Here is a 22,928-nt window from a genome sequence, read left to right as displayed (position 1 = left end):
CGTCGTTCTGTGCCGTCGTTTCCGTCCCTTCCCTCGAGTCTCGAATCTGTACCAAGGGTCCTCGAATACCTTTCCGGTCGCAATCCAATGATGTATAGTCTATCGTCACTCTACTTCTGTGCAGTCCAGCAGCGAGATCGAGAGAGGCGAAAGTCGTCGGCACGGCGCTGTCGGGATCCCCTCCGCCTCTCGTCGACTGTCTCCCGCTGCCACCTCGTCCGGTCCGCTTGTTGTGCTTCGCTTAGTGCTGTTAGACTGTATCTGTGCCGTCCAGACTCGCTCGATCACGCCCGGCCGCGCCGCAACCGCTTCATCGCGCCGGCTCGCCAGGACCCGCCTCGAGGGGGACAAGCTTCGACACGTCGCCGCCGAGGGCTGCAGAAGGGTCGTCGAGAGGCGTAAAGGGCTTCTGCTGGCAGACTAGTGGCGCGCTGGAGGCAGCCGATCTCAGCATGAGGTGCGTTTGCCTGCTCGAGCTTCGTCGAGGTCAGTGGAGGGAAATGCGGATGCGGGCGGCTTTGCGGAGCACAGAGCGAGACGTAGACATCGTCTGTTCTTTACATGCTCCACTGAGCGGCGCAGAAGCACTGCCAGACGGGTCCGCTTGGCTTCAGAACGCGAATTGACTCTCCTCGTTCCCTTGCAGCTCTATACCGTCGACGAACGTCCTCATTTGGCTCAGTGTGAAGCCCTTGATCAAGCTGGTAAGTTTGGCCAGTGGGACGGTGAAGTGGGAGAGGAGGGAGTGTATCCCGGCGTGAAGGAGGCCGCGACCCGAGTGCTCGAGACTGAGCGGCCTCTCTCGCAGGTCATTCCCGCCGGCCTGGGTTTCTGGCTCACGCGAGCTGGCCTCTTCCCCGTACCCGCCAGTCGTGGCGCCTCCGTCCTCATCCTCAACGTCTTCCTCCCGAACCTTCTCTTCTCCAAGATCGTCCCGTCAATCACGCCAGAGAACGCAAAAGCCATCGGTCCCATCTTTCTCGTCGGCTTCGTCTACATCATCATCTCTCTCCTCCTCGGCGTGCTCGTCAGGGTGACGTTCCGCACGCCACGAAACTTTCGATGGGGCATCCTGGCCGCGGCGACATGGTCAAAGTGCGTGTCCGCTCGTAATGCTTTCTGAGGCTGCTGCTGACTGACCTCGGTACTCGAGAACAGCTGGGGAGATCTGCCGACGTCCGTTGTACAGGTCGGTCCCTTCTCTCGGACATCGCAAGCTCATGTACTGACTTCGCCCGAAACAGACGGTCTGCGCTTCCGCACCCTTCGCCGGCGTCCAAGACTCGAACCTTGCAATTGCTTATGTTGCTAGTGCGTCTCATTCGCCGCCGTTCAATGACTTCCGCGGACTCAACACCGCTCGTCCGCGCAGTCTTCATCCTGATTTTCTACATCACCCTCTTCCCCATGCGCGGCATTCACCTCATCGAGCGCGACTACACGCATCCTCCGCCGCCCCTCGCAGATGATGAGCAGGAGAAGGGCGCGCTCGACAAGTACCGCCGCGCGTGCAGCAAAGTCGGCGGTTTCGTGCGCCGTCGAGCAAAGCGGTCTAGCTCGGGACTGGACGGCGAGGCGAGCAGCGTTGAGGAGAAGTTGCCGGTGCCTACACTCGACGAGCTGCACAAGGTCGCCTCGACAGCGTCGCAGCGGCGGTACCCTCACGCGACCTTCTCGCCTCTACACCGCCAAACCACATCTCGCTCAATCGACCGCAGCTCGATCCGCGAGATAGCGAGTGCCGCACATGCCGCCTCGCCCGCGGACACGCCAGGTCAGCTAGCCAGCACAGCACCGGACGGACCCGCTCGACGACGCCTTCTCCAGCTCGAGCGGGATCGTCTGCGGACCATCGTCGGCTCGCCGGCGGGCTCGGTCGTTGACGACGAGATCACCGAGGCTGGTACGCAGTCGGCGACGAAGGAGGTGGAGGTCGCAAACGAGAAGGGTGGAACGCGGCTGAGTTCCGTCGGCTCGCTGGACAAGTCTGCCGAGACAAAGGCAATGGCGGAGGTCGAGGATATGAAGGAGATAGCGGAAGCAGCCGAAGACGAAGAGGCAGAAGAGGCGAGCGGTGTTCGACGATTCCTGATCAGCGTCAAGGGCTTCGCCCTGTCGCTCCTGACGCCGCCGACCATCTCACTCGTCGCGGCACTTATCTGCGCGCTCGTCAAGCCTCTCAAGGCGGTGCGCGAAACCTCCGATCCTGCAGCTGCAGCACTGAATGCTGACGACTCGCCGACAGCTCTTTACGACCGTTCCCGACTACAGCTGGCACCCGACCGCGCCAGACGGCAATCCTCCTCTCGCCATCTTACTCGACACCGCAACATTCATTGGTAACGGCTCGGTCCCCCTGGGGCTGATGGTTCTCGGCTCGACACTCGGCCGGATGCGCATCCCTCGACCCATCTCGCGCCTTCCCCTCGGCAGCATCTTCGCCCTCGCGCTAGCAAAGGTCGTCCTCCTGCCCATCATCGGTTTCGTCTTCGTCCGCGGCCTTGCGACGCACACTGGGCTCGTCAACAAGGACAATCACGTCCTCCAGTTCGTGGTGAGTTCGGCCCTTGACCGTCGCTCGCTGGCTCCTGCTAACGTAGTCCGCGCAGATGATCTACTTCTCGGTTTGTCCGACTGCGACAACGCAGTGTGCACTCACTGTCGTGCGTTGCGCACTTTCCCTTCGCTGTTCGCCTCACACTGACGACGTCCTCTCGCAGATCTTCGCGCCCGAGGACGGCGAGAGCAACGCCGACATCCTCGCAGCATATCTTATTGCGCAGTACCTCATCTTCGCATTTGCGAGTGTCGTCTTGACGGCCATCTCGCTAAACAGTATATTCTCGTCCTAGAGTAGAGTTTCGGTTGTATCGCCGCATGTAGCTTTGTTGGAATAGATCTCTCATGAGCTCAGGGCGCTTGAAGCCGTGATGGAGCTGCTGATGGTCGGGCAGGCCTCGCTGATTTCCCTCTTCCTCCTTCCTTTTACCCGCTCACTCGCCTCCCCTCCCCGTGGTTCGGCTGCGACTGTACTGCTAAAAACATAGCTTAAGCGCCCTCAGACGACCCCTCGCACCGCCCACGACGCCCTCGTGCGCTCTCCCGGCACCCTCACCAGTTCCGACTTTGTCTCCCCCGATGCAAAGCCACCCGCCGTCGAACCTCCTGCAACCCAGTCGGCCGACCACTGCGACGCACTCGAGCGATTCGACTACCTTCGGCTCGCCCGGCTTCGGGACCTCCTCGAGAACGCCCCCCCTCTCCTCCTCCTCCCCACCTCAAGATCCGAAGTCGCGCCCGTTCGAACTGCTCTCGACTTTCTCTCGATGGGCACCGGTCCGAGGGACAGTTCGCATACGAGTGCAGGACCAGACCTTCTACGCACACCGGGAAGTGCTCGCACTCGCCTCGCCATTCTTCGCTGGAGTCTTGCGAGGCGGATGGAAGGAGACTGAATCGCTCAGGCCGCATGCGCGAGGACCCCAGGGACTTTCGAAGGCTGAGGAGTTATTACGGACGACGTCTGTCGATGGCCCGGAGGTCGACCCACTTCCCTTCCCGGGCGACGAATCTTTGCCCGACCTCCCGCAACATACGCCGCGACAGTCAGGACCGCTGCTCTCGCCTGTACGACCACCCTCGCTTGATGCTTCTGTCGCCGCATCGAGTGTCGTCGAAGATACGGACGAAGATGACGACGAGCTCGTGGAGGAATGGGTTGAGTGTCGGTTACGGATCCAGGAAGAGAACGCAGCGAGTGCGTCCCGATTTCGCTGATCCTCGCGGCTATACAGCGGGCTGACTTCGAGCTGTACAGGCTTCCAGGACCTCCTTTGTCACGTCTACCCGCGACTCGACTGCGCCATCACCTGGTCGAACGTGGAGGACCTGAGTCGGATGGCCCTGCTCTTCGACATTCCGAGCTTGAGCAACGCGTGTCTCGCCTTCCTCCTGCCTTCCGCCGCCGGCCGACCTGTCCTCTGCATGAAGATCGCGGAGGTGCGGCACATCTCTGTTCCACCCGGACTCCCACGGTACCGCTCCGTCCAGGACTGACGTGAATGCGCTCGCAGGAGATGTGCATCCCCGAACTCTACCGAGAAGCAAGCCGCTACATTCTCGACAACTACGCCGGCTGGAGCAGTGAAGAACTCGCCGTTCTCGATCCGAGCACGCTTCTCAAGCTCGAGCGGAAGCGGTCCTGGTTTCTCGAGCGGCTGCTCAAACTTGGACAGGTCTCGATTCTGCGGGACTACTCCTGTCAACCCGCATGCGACGACCCGTCTCGCTGCGCTCGCCTTGTCGACGAGAAATGGCGATCTGCATTTGCGGCTGCATTTCGCTTCGGAACCCCTCAGCCGTGCGTTGGGTCTCTTGCTATGTCAGGCGAGGCTGCGCATCCTGACACCGTTGTCGGACGGTGTCGTCGCAGGTCAATCATCTTCCGAAGCCTCCGCCTCCTCGAGCCGTCTCTTTCCTCTCCCGCCCTACACCTGCCTTACACCGCCTGTCAAACTCACGCAAAGCTCTGGGTCGTCGAGTTGGTCCCCCTCGCCTCGCACGATTGACACGCACTCGGAACTGACCCTCTCGCTTCGCAGCCTCTTCGACCGCATGTTCCAGCTCGGCATCACCCCCGCACGCAACTGGAGCTCCCTCACGCTCGGCGGCTTGCCCGCTTCTGCCTCGGCAACGACCAGCTCGGGCACCTGGGCGCATCTGCGGACGGGTGCGGGAGACACGGTAGCGACGCAGAAGAATACGTCGGCGAGGTACTTTCTTTCGATTGAGATGCGGGAGGAGTCGGCGAGCGCTGGAGAGAGAAGGAAGGAGCGAGGGTTTGGGTCGTTTGGCGGGTGAAGGTGTAGCTCGCTGGTCGAGTGCAACACTTCCCCTCCACGAAGATTGCGGTCGTCCCGTTCCTTGAGATAGCTGAACCTTGCGGGCTTATGGCATAGAGCATAGCTACGTATGACGGAGTTTACAAGGCTGGCGAGGACTAGGGAAGCAAGGCAACATGAACGGATCAAATAGCGGGTGGTACGGATGCGACAACTGCATGAACAGGTGGACAGGTGTAAAGTCAAGAGCAGTTCGTATCGTCGTGCGCTGCGAGGATTTCCCACTCATCCTCGTCCAAGGCCGGCGACGGAAGAGGGAGAAGGACAGTTTCGGCGAGAGTTGGCGCAAGAGGGACGATCTCGAAGTCGTGCGAGTCTGCGCCTGCGTAGCAGAGAGAGTCAGTAGGACTCGGCAAGGAGGGCGAAAGGCGGGACGCACGACGGAGTGTTCTTGGAGGAGGAGGAGGAGGAGGAGGAGAATTCGCCGTTTCGAATGCGTCGTGAGTCGGCGGGTCCGCTGTAGCGGGTTGGAAGTCTTCTTCCGCCGCTTTTGTCGCGCCAAGAGCGTCTTCGTTACTCGCTGTCGCCTGCGCCGTCGTCAACTCCCGCTGTTTGTCCTGGGCGATCCTTCCGGCATGAGTCGAGTCCTCCGAGTCCTTCACCTTTCCCTGACCTACTACCGGCGTCGTCGCCGTGTTCCGCTGTGGTCTTGCTCTGCCCATCGTCGCCGTTCCTCCTGCCAGGATGACCGCTCCATTCAGCCTCGCGGATGAGCCGATTGACGTGCCGACAACGGGAGTGCGCGAGAGGTTGTAGTGTAGGCGTGCAGAGGGTGGCAGAGCGACAGTGCGAGTACGGCGAGAGTCGTGAACGGCTTTGAGCGAGAGCATGGGTGAGGAGGAGGAGCGAGAGCGCCGAGTGACGAGGATAAGGTGAGCCGGCGTGATAGACCCGTCCCGGTCACGTGAGCGGAAGACTGTCGATCGCTCGCGCTGAGGAAATAGCGCTGCAAAGGACGGCGTGAGGCGGTCGTAAGAGAAGTTGCTGGGTCGGGCTAAGATCATGGTGTGCGAGGCGAGCGCGGCGAGACGCGGAAGCCGTGGCGGCTGGAGATAGACGGCCAGCGTTGCGAACGATCCTCCGCCTCTACAGCTCATCCCGCGGCGCCTCGAACGCCTCCATGTCCTCATCGCCGTCCAGCTCGTCGAATGCGCCGTCCTCGTCTGCGTACTCCTCACCCTCCTCACCCTCCTCGAACTCCTCGGCAAACTCGTCGTCCGCCAAAGTCTCGTCTCCAATCGATGCGTCCTCCACTTCCAGCTGTTCCTGCGATTGCTTCACGGAGTGAGGTACATCCGTAGAATTGAACGGATGCGCCGGCTCCTCCTCCTCTTCCTCCTCCGGCGCTGCAAGCTCCGCCTGCTCTGCCTCCTCCGTTGCTGACGAGTCGCTAACGGGCAACTCAGTCTCGACAGGTGCCGACACTACTGATTCCACTGTCGGTGTTGGTGTGACGAGGTGGACGGTCGAAGGGGCGGGTTCAGGGGTTGACGGAGATGGGGTGACCATCTCCTCCACTATGTCGGGCTCGGAAGGCGGGAAAGGAGCGGCTGTAGGCGCATCTGGGACGCCGAAGGGCTTGTCAGGCGTCTCGTAGGCGGAGTCGTCGACTGAGGAAGCCTCATCGTCGATATCCTCGTCCGCCTCGAGCTCCGCATGTCCTGCCTCCTCCACTGCTCCATCCTCGCCGCTTCGCTCCGACAGCTCCGCCAACTGTGCTTCAGGAGCGGCCGTTGGCGTAGCAGTCGCAGCCGGCTCCGCTTCAGACGGCGGCGCAGCGGGAGCTGCCGTTTCCTCCTCGACACCGTTATCGGCAGGCTCTTCGACAAACTCCGGCTCAGGTTCAGAAGTCGAAGTCGGAACGGGAGGTTCAGGCGTGGCGGGAGACTCGTCGAGAGGAGTGGAAGTCAGCTCGACGGCCTTAGCGACGGTCGGTTCTTCAGCGGCGACGGTGGCGGAGGGTTCGCTCGTTGTTTCAAGCGTCTTTGCCTCGTCCGCAGAGGCCTCTTCGGTCTCGCCGAGAGGAGATGAGTTGGAGACATCGGCCGCCGAATCCACGTCCGCCTCTTCCTGCTTCTCCGCCTCTTCATACTCGTCCTCCGCCGCGGGCTCCTCCTGCTCGTCCGCCGCAGGCTCAGCTGCAGCCGGCTCCTTCGCGGCCTCCTCGAGAGGCGCCGTCGCGTTCGCAGCCGCGATCGCGCCGACTCCACCGCCGTAGCCCATCTGCTGCTCCAACATCTGCTCGAGCAACTCCTCCTCATTCGCCTGCTCCTCCTCGACGTACGGCTCATTCGCAGTCTGTGGGGGCTCCGAAGCGGCCAAGACTTCCTCAACATCCGGCGTGTCCTGCTCGTCCACGTCCCAGAGCGTCTGCTCCGCCGCAAGGTCGATCGGGAGCTCCGTCTGGTGCTCGACACCTGCTTCATCTTCGACCGCGAGGGGATCTCCGCCACTCTCCTCGACGTCGAGCGGCGGCACCGTACCGGCGTGCACCTCCTCCGCATCAAGCGGGACGGTGATGCCCTCAACTCCCGCAACGTCTCGCGGTTCTTCCGCCTCCTCGGCATCGTGGACAATCGCGACGTAATCGCGGTTAGAAGGTGCGGTCTCCTCGAGAGGGACGCGAACGGGGTGGAGAGGGGCGGCGGATTCGTCGATGTCGGAGTAGTCGGTTGGGAGGTCGATGCCGGTATCGAGGTCGGGAACAGAGGAAGGCGTAGGGATGGTGGTCGACTCGGGAATGTCGAGGGTGGAGAGCGAAGCGGAAGGAGGAAGGTCTGCGACTGGTTCGTCGGAAGAGGCGGCGGGAGGTACCGCGTTGCCCTCGACGATGCGATTGATGTCGCCGAGCTGCTCGTCGAGATCTGGACGATTCGGTCGGAACGGTTCGTACTGCGAGCGGTCAAAGACCTTGTCCTCCTCGCCCGTCTCAGCCATTTCCTCGTCCTCACCCGCGACTCCCAGCTCCTCGTCTGCTTCCAGGTGCTCCGCCTCTCCTGCCTCGTCCAGAACCTCCTCTGTCGCTCCACCATCGAACACATCCTCGACATGCTCCATCGTAGGCTGCGGCGGGCGTTCCTCGCGCAAGAAGACCGGCTCGAACTCGTCCCCGTCCGCAGCCGGCACAGGCGGAGCGCTATGCGCGTCTGCGTCGCCGCGTTCGAAGAGCCCGCGACCTTCTGAAGGTTCGGGAACTTCGTCGAGGGGGAGTTGGGCGGCGGGTTGGGGCAAGTCGGCTTCAGGCACTGCGGAAGGTGTAGAGATCGCTGAAGAAGGGATGTCGATAGTAGTCGACTCGGCGGGGAGAGGCGGTGCAGAAGATGAAACGAGCGCTTCGTCGGAGAAGGATTCGAGCGGGGCGGCGTAGACGGGACTGTCGGGCTCGTCGAAGAATGCTGCATCGTCGACGGGAGTCGGCATCTCGAAAGGCTCGTCCGGAGCAAAGTCGAAGAATTCGTCGTCCGCCTCGTCGTCCTGACCTTCGGGCTCCACCGAAGGAGACGGCGGCGCCTGAACGGGCGCAGCGACGTGCTCGACCTCCTCTTCTCGCGACGGGACGTCCTCGAACGCCTCGCGGTCGTCCTGCTCCTGCGCTTCGGCATTCTGCGGCTTGGAAGCCCTCTCGCGGACCTTCTCGACGCCCGCCCAGACAGCGCTGACAGCCGCACCTGCAGCGGCAGTCGCTCGTGCTACCTCTCCCATGACCTCATTCCTGACCACCTTGCTGGCCTCGCCCGTGACCCCGCTCGGCGAAGGGACGTCCGCCCCACCCGCTCCCTGCCGCTTCGACAACCCCGCCAACGCTCCTCCGCCCTTCGCAACGAGTCCTCCCAATCCGCCCACGACCCGTACACCACGGTCAACGACACGTTTCTTGAAGATGTACGCGCAGACGGCGGCGAAGAAAGTAAAGGCGAAGAAGAGGAGGAGGCGGTCGAGGACGTCGGCGCGTTCGAGCGAGGTGATGAGCGTTTTTGAGGTGTGGAGGAGAGTCGAGAGGGTGGAGTACTGGGTCGAGGTCAGCTCCATAGTCTGCGTTTGAGACTCTGCGAATGCGACGAAGTGAGCGCCAGTACGCGGTAAAGACAGGGAAATGAACGCACGAAGCATCTCGTTCGTCACGAGTGACCGGTCCACCTCCTGCTGCATGAGCTGCAACGTTCTTCGCAAGCCCTCGGTGACGTCCGAAGTCGCAGACATGAGGGCATCGTCGGAGCTGTGCAAGTCTCGAATTGTCAGATTCGCCGAGAAGTTGCATGAAATTCAGGATCGCACGCACGTCTGGTTCGGTCCTGCGCCCCTCTGCGCGCTTCCTCCAGGTGAACCGGGTCCTGGTGAACCCCTTCCGCTGACCGAGGCGAACAATTCCTCCCGAGCGAGCAGGTGTGCGGAGGCGTCAATTTGTCGCTTCGACGTCACGACGGCCTGCCGGTACAGCTTCGTGCAGCTGAGAAGTCGCTCGTCGTGTCAGCGAGAGCATGAAAGGTATCGAGGACTGCAGGAAGCGAACGCACCCGTCAAGTCGCTGCTGAACCTGCTTGACGTGTTCACCGCCCGCCGCCCGTTCCCGGGCCCTGTCGAGGTCGTCCACCTCAAGCTTGAGCTCCTGCGCAGCGTACGAGCGAGTCCGTCAGCCCAACGAACGAAGCGGGCGAGCGCAGCGGGCCTTGGTGACGCACCTCAATGTCGCGCTTGCAACCCGCCAATTCTGCCCTCACACCCGCCGCGAGCTCCTCGTGGAAGGTGACTGGGCCCCTGCATTGCGCCAGCTGCGGGATCCGATAGTCCTCTAAGTCCTGCAAGCGGCGGAGGAGCGAGTCTGTGAGGTCGAGGATCGCTCCGGGGAGGGGAGGCGGCGGCGGCGGCGACCGCGCCTTTGCCGGGTCTGGCGTGTGTGCCGGCGGTGGCCTGCGTGTGTGGACGAGTCTGTCAGTACAACGGTCCAGCAGGTAGCAAGCGGATTAGACGAGCATTAGTAGTTGGTTGTAAGGGAAGCAATACAACTCGCTCGCTCTCTCTCTCATCGCCACTTCTCAGACTCGTACTTCCGCTAGAATGCACGCTGCACGGTCACTCGCTCGCGCATCTCGCGCCATCGCCCGCCCCAGTCCCGCCGTCCTCCCCCGCGCCGTCGTCGCTGCCGTCCCTTGCCGACCAACTTTCTCGCCGCTCCGCTTCTACTCGGCAGCGCCTGAGGCACAGCAGGAACCGGCAGCAGCGACCGCAGAGACCGCACAGAACGGCGCTGGAGCTGGACCGAAGGACGGAAAGATCGAGGTGGATGCGGGAAAGGTCGACGAGTTGACCAAGCTCCTCGAGGAGCAGAAGAAGATCGTTGCAGAGCTCAAGGTGCGTGGCCGGTCTGCTCGTTGTGCTCGAGAGGCCCGCAAGCTGACATGGCGAGCTGCGCCACTCGGCAGGAGGCTCGTCTCCGCACCCTTGCCGACTTCGAGAACCTCCAGAAGATCTCGACGCGGGAGAAGCAGCAGGCCAAGGACTTTGCGCTGCAAGCGTTCGCCAAGGACCTCATCTCCGAGATCGACGTCCTTAACCTCGCCCTCCGCTCCATTCCCGCCGAGCGCCTCGTCTCCTCCTCCGACCACACGCCCAACTCTGATCTCCTCGGCTTGCACGAGGGCGTCAAGCTGACGAAGCGCGGTATCGAGAAGGTCTTGGCGAAGCACGGCGTTGTTGCGTTCGACCCGACTGGCGAGCAGTTCGACCCGAACAAGCACGAGGCGCTCTACCAGGCGCCCGTTCCCGGCAAGGAGCCTGGGTCGGTTCTCGAGTGCCAGGAGATCGGATGTACGTACCGCTCTTACGCCCACTAATACGCCGAGACTGACTTTGCTGACCCTGGACGATTCTTTGGCCCTCTTGTATCTCCCGATCCGTTCACACGACGCGCTTCATCCGCGCAGACATGATCAAGGACCGCCTCCTCCGCCCCGCCAAGGTTGGTGTCGTTCTCTCGACCGAGTAAACGACCCGCCTGCTCCCAAAATCCGCCTTCTCCCCTCGACTTCCTTTCCAACGACTTTCTGCGGGCGGCGTCCCGCTTCCTTCTTCCTGCCCCTGCCACATCCTGACCCTCCCACGCACTCTGTATAGAATAGCACTAAGCACGCAGCCTCCTTCGCTTCCGGTCTGCGTTGTGTGTCGCATGTTACCCTCTCCTTTTCCTCCCGGACTCTCTTCGGGACAGCTCAGAACTGTCCCTCATCAGCAGCAAATGCAATCAGCACTCACTACTCTCGCACTTCCTGTCCATTCGTTGGACCGGGTCTTCGCGAGTTGTTCTTTCGCCGCTCTTTCGCTTCTTCCACTCCCTGAACCCCCCTTCTGCGTTGCTCTTTCCGCTCCTGTGCCATGTCGTGAGCTCTGTACGACCCTGCTTTATGCTCTCCCGGACTGACCAGCTCACCCGGCTCTCTCTCCTCTTCATCTCCTCATCGCATCCTGCCGGTCATCCAGCGCTTCCAAACGTTTCACCCAACTAGTCTGGTCCGCCTTCCAGCGCAACGCAGGGCACGATTCCAACTCATTCGGACACGTTCGTCCAGCTCTTCTCTCGTCCTCGTTCTGGAGGAGGAGCGAACTGATGTGGGGCTCGTTTAGCTGGTCGTGAAGGATGCGAGGCCTGGGAAGGTGGAGGCGGTGATGGAGGTCAAGAGGCATCAGAGTGCGTGCAGGATTCGCTTGACCGCTTGTGAGGAGGACGAGGGGGAGGCTGACCTTCTCGTCCCGCGGCTTTGCTTGTATTGGCTTGCTCGCAGTCAACCGGCTGAATGTTCGTCCTTTCGCCTTCAACATCCCGCTCATGGATCAGACGCAGCTGGCGCAACGGCTCAGGCTGACCCGTGCAACCTGCCATCTTCCTCCTCCCTCCTCTCCTCTTCCGCTTCTCTCGCGATTGCAGGGCCTGCATGGCGGCTTAATCGCCTCGCTAGTCGACACAATGGGCTCACTTGCGCTCGCGAGTAAAGGGCTGTACATGACGGGCGTGTCGACGGATATGAGCCAGACGTGCGTTGCGAAGCTTCGCGGTTCCCGCTTGCTGCTTGACCATACTCGCGTGGCTGGTCCTAAAGCGGGCCAACTGTGCGATGGTAGAGTCCGAAGTGGGCAAGCGAGAGCTAACAGATTCTCCTCGCTCGCACAGGTTCGTACGAGGAGCAAAGCTGGGCGAGACGGTGCGGATACAGAGCGAGCTCGTCAACTTGGGTGCGTTTCCTCTCTCACAACCACGTCGTAAAAGCACAGTGTCGCCGTCTGGCGGGGTACGAGTTGTTGGTCGAGGAATGCGACGCTCACACCTGCGCTTCACAGGCAAGACGCTCGCTTTCACCCGGATCGAGCTGTTCAGCGCGGAATCGGGCAAGCTCCTCGCTTTCGGCGAGTCCTGCTTCGCTTTTCGGTGGTCCTGCTCCGCGGCACTGCCGCGTACCAGGTCCTTCGAGATGTCGAGTAGTAGCAACTGACGCTTCCTCACCCTTAGGCTCACATACCAAATACATCGCGGACGCGCTAAAGAGCGACAAGAATGTCAAGTTTAGCGAGGACGGCGAGCAGCTGGTGCAGGGCGAGATGCCCCGCGAGTAGACGGACGCGAGGAGGGGAGGGTGGTAGACTTCGCTTCCCGGCAGTCGCTCTCGCCGCCATAAATCGTATGATAGAATCAGACGTCCAATGCAGATATTCGCAAGCACCGCGAGTGACTGGAAGCGAGGTAGTCGTTCGAGTTCGCTCCGCTCGCCTCTCTCGCTCGTCCTCACCCGCTCGCACGCACACCACTGCTCTGTGCGCCTGCCGTACCTGCTCAGCTACCGTCCTTTCTGCACCCGCTACCGCCTCAGACCGCCCGCACACCGTCGCGACCGCTCCTCATCTCGCCCCATCTCGACCAACCCACCACCCCTCGCCCACCCACGATGTCTGGACTCGTCCTCCCCTCGCGCGGCACTTCTATCAACGGCAACGGCAGCAGCAACGGTGTGGCGAGTGGCAGCGGTGCAGCGCACGCGGGCAGCGGGGCGAACGCGGGCGCGAGTGGTAGTGGCGCGGCGATGGAGTCAGCCGGCACGCAGGCGAGCGACAAGGGCAAGGGAGTCGACAGCGACGCCAACGCCGTCATCCCTGGTGTCAACGGGATCGTGCCTACGCTGCAGTGAGTCTCCGCTCAGGCTCTGTCGAGTTGAGGCGAGCGAGCGCACCAGATGAGGTGGACGCGCGGTCAGCTGGCCCGGCCGTGGCATGCTTGGAGGGTGGGCGGGCGGCAGAGTGTACCGGGAGTATCGATTTGATGCAGTGACTGTCCGAGGCGACCTTGTTGCACGAGTGTTGACACGCGCTTCGGCTTCCCCTCCTCGCGAAGGAACATCGTCGCAACCGTCAACCTCGAGTGCAAGCTCGACCTCAAGACGATTGCCCTGCATGCCCGCAACGCAGAGTACAACCCAAAGGTCTGTTCTCCATCGTTTTGAACCGTTTCCCGTTCAATCCGGAGAACTGAACGAGCCTTGAGCACCCGTCTCCTCGCCCGTTTCCCCTTCGCTGCTGCTTGTTCTCGCACCCCGCTCTCGTAGCGATTTGCGGCGGTCATCATGCGTATCCGCGAGCCGAAGACGACCGCGCTCGTCTTTGCGTCAGGCAAGGTGGTCGTCACCGGCGCCAAGTCGGAGGACGACTCGCGCCTCGCCGCGCGCAAATATGCACGCATCATCCAGAAGCTCGGCTTCGAGACCAAGTTCACCGACTTCAAGATTCAGAACATTGTCGGAAGCGTGAGTCCGACGCCGCGCTTGTCTTGTCCCGTTCTTGAGACTGCGAGACTGACTGCGAGCTACGCTTTGAATTTGCAGTGCGACGTCAAGTTCCCCATTCGCTTGGAGGGACTCGCGTACGGCCACGGACACTTCAGTTCGTACGAGCCCGAGGTGCGTGCCGTGCCCTCGCTTCGCTCTCGCCTTCCAAAAGCGACGTGACTGATTTCTCCGGCATTCGGACGCGCAGCTCTTCCCCGGCCTGATCTACCGCATGGTTAAGCCCAAAGTCGTCCTGCTCATCTTCGTCTCGGGCAAGATCGTCCTCACCGGCGCCAAGGTGCGTCCCCACCCCTCCCCTTCCCTCCTCGCCCCTTCGCTGACTCTCGTGCACGGATGATAGTTCCGAGAAGAGATCTACCAAGCGTTTGCGCAGATCTACCCCGTCTTGAACGAGTACCGCAAGCCTTGATCTCGCCTCTCGCCTCCACCTTCCGCCTCGCCTCGCATCCCTCGATACCCCCACCCCTTCGTCCGCCGCGCCTTTCCCCTCGCTTCCACGCATCTCGACTCGAAACTCGCGCTTCATACCCCGTAGGAGCAGGAGGGGAAGAGGGGAAGAGCAAGAGGAGCGCTTCGTTGCTGCTGTCCTCGGCTTTTCCCGCCCCTCCTCCTCTTCTTCTCCTCGTTCATCTCATCTCGCATCGAAAACCCTCCAAACACAAGCCTATTCTCCTCGTCATTGTACCCGCTCCCTCCTCTTCCCCTCTCCGCCCGCTTGCCTTCCCTCCAGCTCTGTTGTACCCTCCTCCGTCTTCGTTGTTTGTTCCGAAATCTGGGGGTCACGCGGGGTGGCGCTTGAGTGACGGAGGGTGAGGGGCGGTGAGGGGCGGTGAGGGGCGGTGAGTGGCGAAGTGCGTTGCAAGTTTGACACGATTTATCAATCCTCTTGTGCTGCAGAGTTTCTCTCCGTCCGTAGTGCGTCGAGCTGGAAGAAAGCGAGGAGAGTCGCGAGGAGGAATCGCTGCGAACGAGGAGGGGAGGGGAGGAGAGTGAGGATCAGGGTACGAGCGAGGCTGTGAATCGCGGAGCGTATGGCCGCGCTCGTCGGTGCGAGGAGCAGCTCGAGAGGAGTGTTCTAGTGGAGGAGCGAAGCAGCGAGAGAGAAGGATGGAGTTCGAGCGAGCAGGAACGTGATAGCAACGGCTTACGTTCCACCAGAACGACCTCGCTGCCAACAAGGAGTTCTTAGCAAGGGCGTCAAGAGCGCTGTCCCGCAGGCGCGTCGGGCGGATTCGACAGCGAGAGGTGCGAGCCAGAGAGGGAGAAGAGCAGAAATCGAGGCGCAGAGGGCGCTGATACGCCGCAGACGGCATCTTCGCCGTTCGTCTGGTGCATTCCAACGTCGTCTTCATCGTCTCTGGACGCCGGGAAGCCAAGCAGAACCGCGAAAAAGCAGTAACGTGCGCGCAACCCGGCCTGCTCCTCCGCCGCGTCTCCCATCGCCATCTCGACTCCTACGACCCTGCCAACTCGCAGACTCCACAGTGATCACACTGTCCGCCCCTCCAACTGCTCAACCACTCCATCAGAGCATGCGATCCACCCGTGATGCGCGCGGAGGAAAGGCGGGTCGCGCCTCCCACAGGCAGTCGAGCGAGCGAGAGCAGACTGGGCAGGGAGAGAGAGCGTGAAGACGAATGTAGCCCAGTGAGCCAGCAAGCGAGAGTTGAGCAGTACTACTTGACTACGACGAGGTGAGCGGGTTGTTGTTTGCGCTCGGACCAGTTCCGGAGACGGGTGACGTGTCGCGGGGTAACGCGCGCGTGATTTCACCTGCGGACGGGGCGCGCCTCTCTCCCTCCCGTTTCCCCCTCGATTACAACGCGATTACAAACTCGCAGTTTGTATTCATTCCATTACAACCAGGAGATTGACCTCTTAGTTGAGCTTGTCAACTCTCAAGGGTTAGGGCCATGTCGCACGCCGAGCACTCCAACACCGACAACCCGCACCACGACCCAGCCCCCGCCGCACCGAAGGAGCACCTGCCCCCGCCCCCTCCTCCTCCTCACTCGCTCCCGACCCCGCCCAACACAGACACTCCAGCAGCAGCAACGACGATGGAACAGCAGCAGCAGAACGGCCACTCTGCACTCGAACCCGCGCCCGCACCTCCCCCCGCCTCGCTCGACTCGCCCGCCGTCCCTCCTCCCCCTCCACCTGCCGTCCCTCTCCCGCCGCACCTCGGCCTCCCTGCCAAGCTCGAGCACACAGACAGCACAAGCAGCGTCGCAGCGCAGCCTCCCACGCCGATGCACCAACCCGCTCAGCCCGCCCAGCCCATCGAGAACGGTTCCTTGTCCTTCGAAGCGATGGCCAACGGCGCACCGCACGAGCACGAGCACTCGCACGGGACGTTCAACGAGCAGGCTGAAGAGGCGGTCGAGCATGCGCATGCGCATCCCGGGCTCGGGTCGATCCAGCACGAGTGGGAGCAGCGACTTGCGGGCGCCTCGGGCTCGGGGGCAGACGGGACAGAGACGCCTCCTGCGGGAGTTGACGTCCTTGCGGATGTTGCGATGGGCGAGGCGGTTCTTGGGTTGGCGGAATTCGCGGCTGGAGCGGGGTCGGGAGACGTGAAAGAGGGGTCGCCTGGCGTGTCGGTGCAGGCGGCGGATGATGGGCCGGCGAATCCCGTCCCCCCGACGCAGGGAGGGACGCTGAAGCGTTCGTCGCCGGACCGTGACCGAGACGAGGCGGGCGATGCGGCGGGATTGCTGGGATTCGCGCAGGGAGAGGTCGTGCAGGGAGGCGGAGACGAGCGCGAGGCGAAGCGGGTTAAGGTCGAGCCAGAGGTTTGTCCGCGTTTCCGTTCCTCTTGCTTCCGTTCGCAGCGAGAACTCACGCTTATTTTGGTGTAGCCGACGCCTGTTGCGCCCGCCGTCCCTTCGCCTGCGCCTTACTCCCCCTCACCCCCTCACCCGCCGCTCCTCCCCCTCCCGCAGCGCCTTCCATCGTCGAGCCAATCGCCGCCTCGACTTCCGCAGCCGCAGCGCCCGACTCGTCCGTCCCCGCACCCGCCGCCTCTCCCGCCCCGATCCCCGTCCAAGGCTACGACCCCTCAGCCTTCACCTCCGCTCCGACGCTCGCCTCGTCCGCCTCGCCTTACCCTCCCGCTCCCGCCTCTGCCCCGCCGATGCCGACCATGTCTCCGTCCGACTTGCATACTTTCGCGGGCGGACCCGTACCGGGACCGTCGTCTGCTTCGCTCCCTCCTCCCTCGGCTGCTTCACCCTCCGTATCCATCGCATCCCCCAATCCCGCCATGTTCGCCGCGTCGCCCGACGCGTTCCAGCAGCAGCCTCAACAGCCCGTCGCCTCGACCTCTGCCGCTCCCGCTCCCGCTGAAGACGCCGACGCCAACGCCTCTCCCGTCCCTCCGCCTCCCGAGCCCATCGCCGTCATGACGAAAGAGCAACAGAAGCACGCGATCAACATGGTTCGCAACCTCAAGCGCAACAAGAACGCGCCACCGTTCCTCAAACCCGTCGACGCAGTCGCGCTTCACATCCCCGACTATTACAAGATCATCCTCGAACCGATGGATCTGGGAACGATCGAGGCGAGGTTGCAGGCGACGAGTAAGGCGATGCAGGGTGCGAACAAGGCGGGGAGGACGTACGGGTTGGATTATTCCGAGGGCCGTGATCCGAATGCGCGATGGGAGGGTCAGGTCCCCGAGGGCGAGGAACCGCATACGTACAGGACCGTCGCCGAGTTCAAATACGACCTCGACCTCGTGTGGAACAACTGTTTCCGGTACAACGGCCCGCGCGACAAGAATCCGGTGTCGGCCATGGCGGGCAACTTGATGGATGCGGCGGAGAAGGCGTATAGGGCTATGCCGTTCGCTCCGGCTGTTAGCGTGCGTCCGAGTCTCTTCTCCGTCTTCCGAGTGCGCGCTGATGAGATGTTTGGGTGACGCACGCAGCCCTACCCGCCGAAGGAACCGCCCAAGCCCGTCATGCCCGCCTACCTCCCCCCTCCCCGACCCGCCGAAAACACCCGTCCAAAGCGCGAGATCCACGCGCCCGCCAAGGACCTCCCGTACCTCGAGTCCGCAGGCGTCGACATCACCGCCGGCGGGATCTACAACCTCGCTGGCATTCCCGGTCACGCCCCGCCGCCGAAGAAGGCCAAGAGCGCGCAGAAGATTGCGCAGGAGCAGTTGAGGTTCTGTAAGGAGGTCGTCAAGGAGTTGTTCAAGAAGACGCACGAGTCGTATGCGTTTCCGTTCTACCAGCCTGTCGGTGCGTTTGCGCGTTTCTTTTTCGCTCTGGAGGGGAGCGGAGGAAGCTGATGATTCGTGACGGCGCGCAGACTTGAACGTCTACCCGCAGTACACGCAGTACGTTCAGACGCCGATGGATCTCTCGACGATCCGGAGCAAGCTCGAGCACAACCAGTACCCGCTCCCGCCGTACCAAGCGTTCGAGCACGACGTCCGACTCATCTTTGCCAACTGCTACGCGTTCAACCCGGCCGGCACAGCCGTCAACGACTGGGGCCACCGGCTCGAGGCCGTCTTCGAGACCAAGTGGGCGGAGCGGCCGATGGCGTACGAGGACGACTCGGAGGACGAGGACGAGAGCTTCTCGTTCATGGAGCAGCAGCTCATCGTCATGCAGCAGAACCTCGAGCTCATGCGCCAGAACAAGAAGGCCCAGAAGGAGGCCAAGCGCCTCCAGCACATGCAGGCGCAGGTCCGCATGCCTCACGTCGTCGCGCCTCTCCCGCCTCCGCCCGCGCCGAAGCCCAAGAAGCCCTCGCAGCAGCAGCAGATGTACTCGGCCTACGCCAATTCGCCGTACGGCGCGCCGCAGGCCGTCCCGCGTCCGAAGAAGCCGTCGGGCGCGCGGACGAGCAGCGGCGGGATGGGCGGGATGGGCGGCGGAGGACAGCGCAAGCCGAAGCGCCCGAAGCACGACGACGACTCGGACGACTACTACGAGGACGACGGCGGAGCGTACTACGGCGGCGGCGGGTCGTCGTCGTCGAGGCGGCGCTCGACGCACCATGCCGCGCATGCCGAGCCGATGATGGAGGAGTATGTCGACTTTGACATGAAGCGCGAGCTGGCGGTCAAGATCGTCGCGTTCGAGGGCGACCAGCTCGAGGAGGCGATCAACATCATCCGTCGCGGCAGGCCCGACCTCCTCGGCGCCGCGAACCAGGAGATCGAGCTCGACATCGACCAGCTCGATCAGGCGACCCTCCTCAACCTCTACCGCTACGTCTGCCCCGGCTCACAGCCTGCCACTCGCCCCATCCAGGCGCCTCAGCGCGCCGGGTCGTCCAAGCCCGCCAAGAGTGGGAACCGCAACGCCCGCAAGAACCTCGACGAGGACCTCGAGTCGCAGCGCATCGAGGCGCTCGAGGCCCAGCTCAGGCAGTTCGACCAGCCTGCCGAGTCGAGCGACGCTGGTGCGGTTCCGCAGGAGGGCGGAGGCGGCGGCGCGGCGCACGGTGAGGGCGACCAGGCTAGCAGCGACAGCTCGGACGACGACAGCGACTCGGACTCGGACATGGAGTGAACACTTTACCGCGCATCGATCTCTCGACTCGACTCGACTCGAACTCGCTCCTGCGCTTGTTGCCGTTCATCTCGCCTCTCTTCGCCTTTCTCAACTATACCCCCTCCGTTCCGCTTCGACTCCGTTTCCCGTACAGAGCGCTTGACCTAGGTCCCTTACTCTCCCCCTAACCCTCCCCTCTCGCGTCGTCGTTGTTTGGGTTTTGCCGTCGTCGTCGTCGAAATGTTGTGCCAGCCAACCGGTAGTCTCTACCTTGAACTCTTCGGAGCAATTCTACACCGTCGCAGTAGCAGATCAATGACGTGTCTGGCCCAGCAGGCAGCGTGAGAGCGGAAGCAAGCTGGTAAGGCACGGAGTTCTGGGGGAGAGGGAAGAACGACTAGCGTGACGATGGTCGCGGTCGAATCCCCGCAGCTCAACGTGCCCTCTGCTCCCTCGTAAGACTCCCGGAGCGCCAGCTGGACGAGTTGTCGGGGTCGCTGGTCGGTGAGTGAGGAGGATCGAGAAGTCGGCGGACAGCGGTTCCTGCACGTCGAGAGGACGTCTGGTCGAGCTGTATCAATGGCCAGGTATCTGTCACAGCTTCATAGCTCCTCAGCAAGCGTCCGAGCGGTTGGTGTGAGCGGTGCGAGGCAGTCCCTCTCCTCCGAACAGCACGGACTTCTTGGGAAGCGCCACTCCGCTCGAACTCTGCTCTTCCCGCTCGCTAGGCTGCCATGAGCGACCCACGCTTCGCACGGCTGCACACAGACCCGCGCTTCGTCCGGCCAAAGGCCAGCAAGTCCAAGCTGGTCGTTGACGACCGCTTCAAGCAGCTCTTCGAGGACGACCAGCGTGCGTCCGCTTCCCTGTGCTGACTGGGAGTGCTCGAGCTGACCTGTACAAGTGCACACAGCGACTGGCAAGAAGAGCAAGTTCGCTCGCAAGGTTGACAAGTACGGCCGGCCGCTCGAGAAGGAGGCGTCGGTCAACGAACTCAAGCGTTACTATCGCCTTGCTTCGCCCGAGGAGAAGGAGGAAGCAGGAGAGGAGGAGTCCGAGCTTGCAGAGGAGGACGACGAGGACGACGAGGACGAGGAGGAGGCGGAAGCTCCTGCCGGCGGCTTCGTCGACTACGCCCGTGGACAGGTCCTGCTCGAGTCTTCCGACGAGGAGGAGGCAGGCGCAGAAGACGAGTCGGGCGCAGAGTCGGACTCGTCGTCTGCGGCAGGATCCGTCACTCTCGGAGGACGTATCGCCCGTCGCCGCCAACTCTCGCGCAGCCCGTCTATCGACCTTTCCGAAAACGAGCCGACGAGTCTGTTCCCCGACGAAGACGACGAGGCAGCCGTCACGGATGCGGAGGAGGAGGAAGAAGACGTCGAAGCGACTCGCCGGATTGCCCTCGTTAACCTCGACTGGGACCACCTCCGCGCCTCCGACCTCTACCGCGTCCTCGCATCCTGCCTCTCCTCCACCGCCTCCGGCTCACAACCTCCTCCAAAGTCCCTTTCGAAGAAGGGAAAGAACAAGGCGGACGGCGATGATGTTGACGACATCAAGCTCTCGGCAAAGCTGAGCATCGCGCCTGGCCGGCTGCTCAACTTGCGCATCTACCCCTCGCAGTTCGGCCGGGAGCGGATGGAGCGCGAAGCGGTCGAGGGACCGCCTGTCGATGTCTTGCGCTCGAAGGGCGCCGAGACGGACGAGGAGGACGAGGGCGTGCTCAAGCTTGGAGGGAAGAAGGGAAAGGGAAAGGGGAAGCGGAGAAAGGACGAGGACGACGAGTTTACCGAGCGGGATCTCGTCGATGAGCAGTTGCAGGAGGGCGAGGATGATTACGACACGGAGGCGTTGCGGAAGTACCAGCTCGAGCGGTTGCGGCGAGTCTTTCCCATCACCCTCATCGATTGACGCTCGCTGACGCCGTTGCGCGAGCAGATACTACTACGCGATTGCGACGTTCGACTCGGCAGCCACGGCGCAGCATGTCTACCACCAGATCAACGGGACGGAGTTCGAGCGGACGGCCAACATGTTCGACTTGCAGTGCGTTTCGCATATCGGCTCCACCGTATACGCCCGCTGATTGCTGCTTGCACAGATTCGTTCCCGACGAGACCTCCTTCGAAGACGACCCTATCCACGACGCAGCGACCGAAGCCTCCGTCCTCGCCGAAGGGTCTTCCTACTCCGGCCTCGATTTCCAGACCGACGCGCTGCGACACTCCAAGGTCAAGCTGACCTGGGACGCCGACGACCCCCACCGGAAGACCAAGATCCAGACTTACCTGAACGCTGCGCTCGACAAGAGCAAGCAGAAGGGCTCGATGAAGGGCAAAGGGCGAGTTGCGGATGACGATATCGCGCAGTACCTCGCTTCGTCGTCGGATGAGGAAGAGGAGGAAGAAGAGGGCGAGGATGCGCACGACGACTTCTTCGAGTTCCCGGAGGAGGATGAGGCGGAGGAGAAGGACGAGCCGGCGATGGAGAAGAAGGACAAGAAGCTGTCCAAGCGCGAGCGATTGCGGAGCTTGCTCGGCTTGTCGGGCGAGGGCGGGGACGCGATGGAGATGACATGGGAAGGCGAGGCGCTCGGTGGCAAGAAGAAGAAGGGCGACGGCGAGATGCAGATCACGTTTGCGCCGGCGCTGTCGGAGCGGAGCGCGAAGCAGCTCGACCTCATCCAGGACGAGAAGCCGGAGACGTCGCTTGAGCGGTACAAGCGCAAGGAGAAGGAGCGCAAAGAGCGGAAGAAGGCTGAGCGGAAGGCGAGGATGGAGGGACGGCTGGGCAGCGATGACGAGCAGCACGGCGGCGCGGCCGACTTCCAGCCTCAAGGCGACGACAAGGGCTTCGACGACGACTTCTTTGCGGATGACGGTGAAGATCCGTTCGCCAAGTTCGACGCCGGCGTGGAGGACAGCGGTGACGAGATTGGCGTGTCGAAGAAGGGCAAGAAGGATGCGACGAAGCTGTCGAAGAAGGAGCGGCGGGAGCAGCGCGAGGCGGAGGAGAAGGCGAACGCGGAGGAGCAGGCCAAGCTTGCACTTCTCGTCGGCTCGGACGACGAGGACGATGTCTTGGGCGACGACGCGGCTGGCGAGGGCGGCCGTCATTTCGACATGCGCCAGATCCTCAAGGCTGAGAAGAACAAGGGCAAGAAGCGCAAGGTCAAGGGCAAGAAGGGCAAGAAGCTCGGCGACGAGACCGAGACGGTCAAGGACGACTTCAAGCTCGACTTGGCAGACGACCGCTTCAAGAGCTTGCACGAGGACTTTGACTTTGCCATCGACCCGTCGAACCCTCGGTGCGTGCCATCGTTTTTGCGGCTGTGCTGCGAACGCTGACCTCGTTTGCCTCGCCCGCAGCTTCCAGAAGTCGCGCAACATGGAGGCCCTTCTCGCCGAAGGTCGCAAGCGTCGCTCGGACAAGCACACGAAGACTCGCGCGCCCGTCACGGCGCCGTCGGAGAACGGCTCAGTCAAGCGGAAGGGGCCCGAGTCGGGAGAGACTGGCGGCGGCGAGGATCTCAGTCGATTGGTGGAGGCGGTCAAGCGCAAGGCGGGAGACGCGGGCGGACGAGGGAAGAGGACGAAGACGGCCTGAGTTGGCGTGACTTTGCATTACCTGCTCGCGTTCGAAGCCATCTCCCCATTGACGATTGAGAGACTCAAAAGTGTGCGATA

At 62.6% G+C, this 22,928-nt stretch overlaps 9 protein-coding genes across 9 annotated transcripts; 7 read left to right on the top strand and 2 right to left on the bottom strand.

Annotated features, from left to right (window-relative positions):
* Window positions 1-452: 452 nt before the first annotated feature.
* Window positions 453-2,852, top strand: RHTO_08026 (auxin efflux carrier transmembrane protein; the record flags this gene model as incomplete). Its single annotated transcript, XM_016421680.1, has 9 exons — window positions 453-457; window positions 647-704; window positions 809-1,095; window positions 1,159-1,189; window positions 1,245-1,311; window positions 1,373-2,187; window positions 2,246-2,554; window positions 2,610-2,663; window positions 2,721-2,852. 9 exons carry the CDS (start codon window positions 453-455, stop codon window positions 2,850-2,852), a joined length of 1,758 nt encoding a protein of 585 aa, XP_016273792.1.
* Window positions 2,853-3,138: 286 nt separating this feature from the next.
* Window positions 3,139-4,860, top strand: RHTO_08025 (BTB/POZ-like domain containing protein; the record flags this gene model as incomplete). Its single annotated transcript, XM_016421679.1, has 5 exons — window positions 3,139-3,757; window positions 3,818-3,999; window positions 4,074-4,360; window positions 4,433-4,540; window positions 4,602-4,860. 5 exons carry the CDS (start codon window positions 3,139-3,141, stop codon window positions 4,858-4,860), a joined length of 1,455 nt encoding a protein of 484 aa, XP_016273791.1.
* A 223-nt stretch (window positions 4,861-5,083) lies between these two features.
* Window positions 5,084-5,731, bottom strand: RHTO_08024 (uncharacterized protein; the record flags this gene model as incomplete). Its single annotated transcript, XM_016421678.1, has 2 exons — window positions 5,084-5,223; window positions 5,281-5,731. 2 exons carry the CDS (start codon window positions 5,729-5,731, stop codon window positions 5,084-5,086), a joined length of 591 nt encoding a protein of 196 aa, XP_016273790.1.
* A 256-nt stretch (window positions 5,732-5,987) lies between these two features.
* On the bottom strand, window positions 5,988-9,925 carry RHTO_08023 (Sec20 family protein; the record flags this gene model as incomplete). Its single annotated transcript, XM_016421677.1, has 6 exons — window positions 5,988-8,947; window positions 9,005-9,117; window positions 9,181-9,348; window positions 9,416-9,507; window positions 9,581-9,809; window positions 9,903-9,925. The coding sequence occupies 6 exons, from the start codon at window positions 9,923-9,925 to the stop codon at window positions 5,988-5,990; spliced, it is 3,585 nt and encodes a 1,194-aa protein (XP_016273789.1).
* Window positions 9,926-9,956: 31 nt separating this feature from the next.
* Window positions 9,957-10,884, top strand: RHTO_08022 (molecular chaperone GrpE; the record flags this gene model as incomplete). The annotated part of the gene is made up of 3 exons (XM_016421676.1): window positions 9,957-10,250; window positions 10,322-10,706; window positions 10,823-10,884. The coding sequence occupies 3 exons, from the start codon at window positions 9,957-9,959 to the stop codon at window positions 10,882-10,884; spliced, it is 741 nt and encodes a 246-aa protein (XP_016273788.1).
* A 386-nt stretch (window positions 10,885-11,270) lies between these two features.
* Window positions 11,271-12,503, top strand: RHTO_08021 (PaaI_thioesterase family protein, putative; the record flags this gene model as incomplete). Its single annotated transcript, XM_016421675.1, has 8 exons — window positions 11,271-11,275; window positions 11,376-11,454; window positions 11,520-11,583; window positions 11,678-11,691; window positions 11,821-11,927; window positions 12,064-12,125; window positions 12,231-12,296; window positions 12,400-12,503. 8 exons carry the CDS (start codon window positions 11,271-11,273, stop codon window positions 12,501-12,503), a joined length of 501 nt encoding a protein of 166 aa, XP_016273787.1.
* A 329-nt stretch (window positions 12,504-12,832) lies between these two features.
* RHTO_08020 (transcription initiation factor TFIID TATA-box-binding protein) lies at window positions 12,833-14,135 on the top strand (the record flags this gene model as incomplete). The annotated part of the gene is made up of 6 exons (XM_016421674.1): window positions 12,833-13,068; window positions 13,276-13,363; window positions 13,487-13,684; window positions 13,763-13,837; window positions 13,914-14,003; window positions 14,067-14,135. 6 exons carry the CDS (start codon window positions 12,833-12,835, stop codon window positions 14,133-14,135), a joined length of 756 nt encoding a protein of 251 aa, XP_016273786.1.
* Window positions 14,136-15,639: 1,504 nt separating this feature from the next.
* On the top strand, window positions 15,640-19,260 carry RHTO_08019 (bromodomain-containing factor 1; the record flags this gene model as incomplete). Its single annotated transcript, XM_016421673.1, has 4 exons — window positions 15,640-16,525; window positions 16,588-17,591; window positions 17,658-17,976; window positions 18,047-19,260. 4 exons carry the CDS (start codon window positions 15,640-15,642, stop codon window positions 19,258-19,260), a joined length of 3,423 nt encoding a protein of 1,140 aa, XP_016273785.1.
* A 716-nt stretch (window positions 19,261-19,976) lies between these two features.
* Window positions 19,977-22,848, top strand: RHTO_08018 (pre-rRNA-processing protein ESF1; the record flags this gene model as incomplete). The annotated part of the gene is made up of 5 exons (XM_016421672.1): window positions 19,977-20,094; window positions 20,156-21,116; window positions 21,181-21,288; window positions 21,344-22,549; window positions 22,611-22,848. The coding sequence occupies 5 exons, from the start codon at window positions 19,977-19,979 to the stop codon at window positions 22,846-22,848; spliced, it is 2,631 nt and encodes an 876-aa protein (XP_016273784.1).
* Between the last annotated feature and the right edge of the window lie 80 nt (window positions 22,849-22,928).

Source organism: Rhodotorula toruloides (genome assembly GCF_000320785.1).
Source record: "Rhodotorula toruloides NP11 unplaced genomic scaffold Scaffold9, whole genome shotgun sequence".
NCBI lineage: Eukaryota > Fungi > Basidiomycota > Microbotryomycetes > Sporidiobolales > Sporidiobolaceae > Rhodotorula > Rhodotorula toruloides.
Note: the sequence above shows the minus strand (reverse complement) of the source record. Positions and strands in the feature narration are given on the sequence as shown.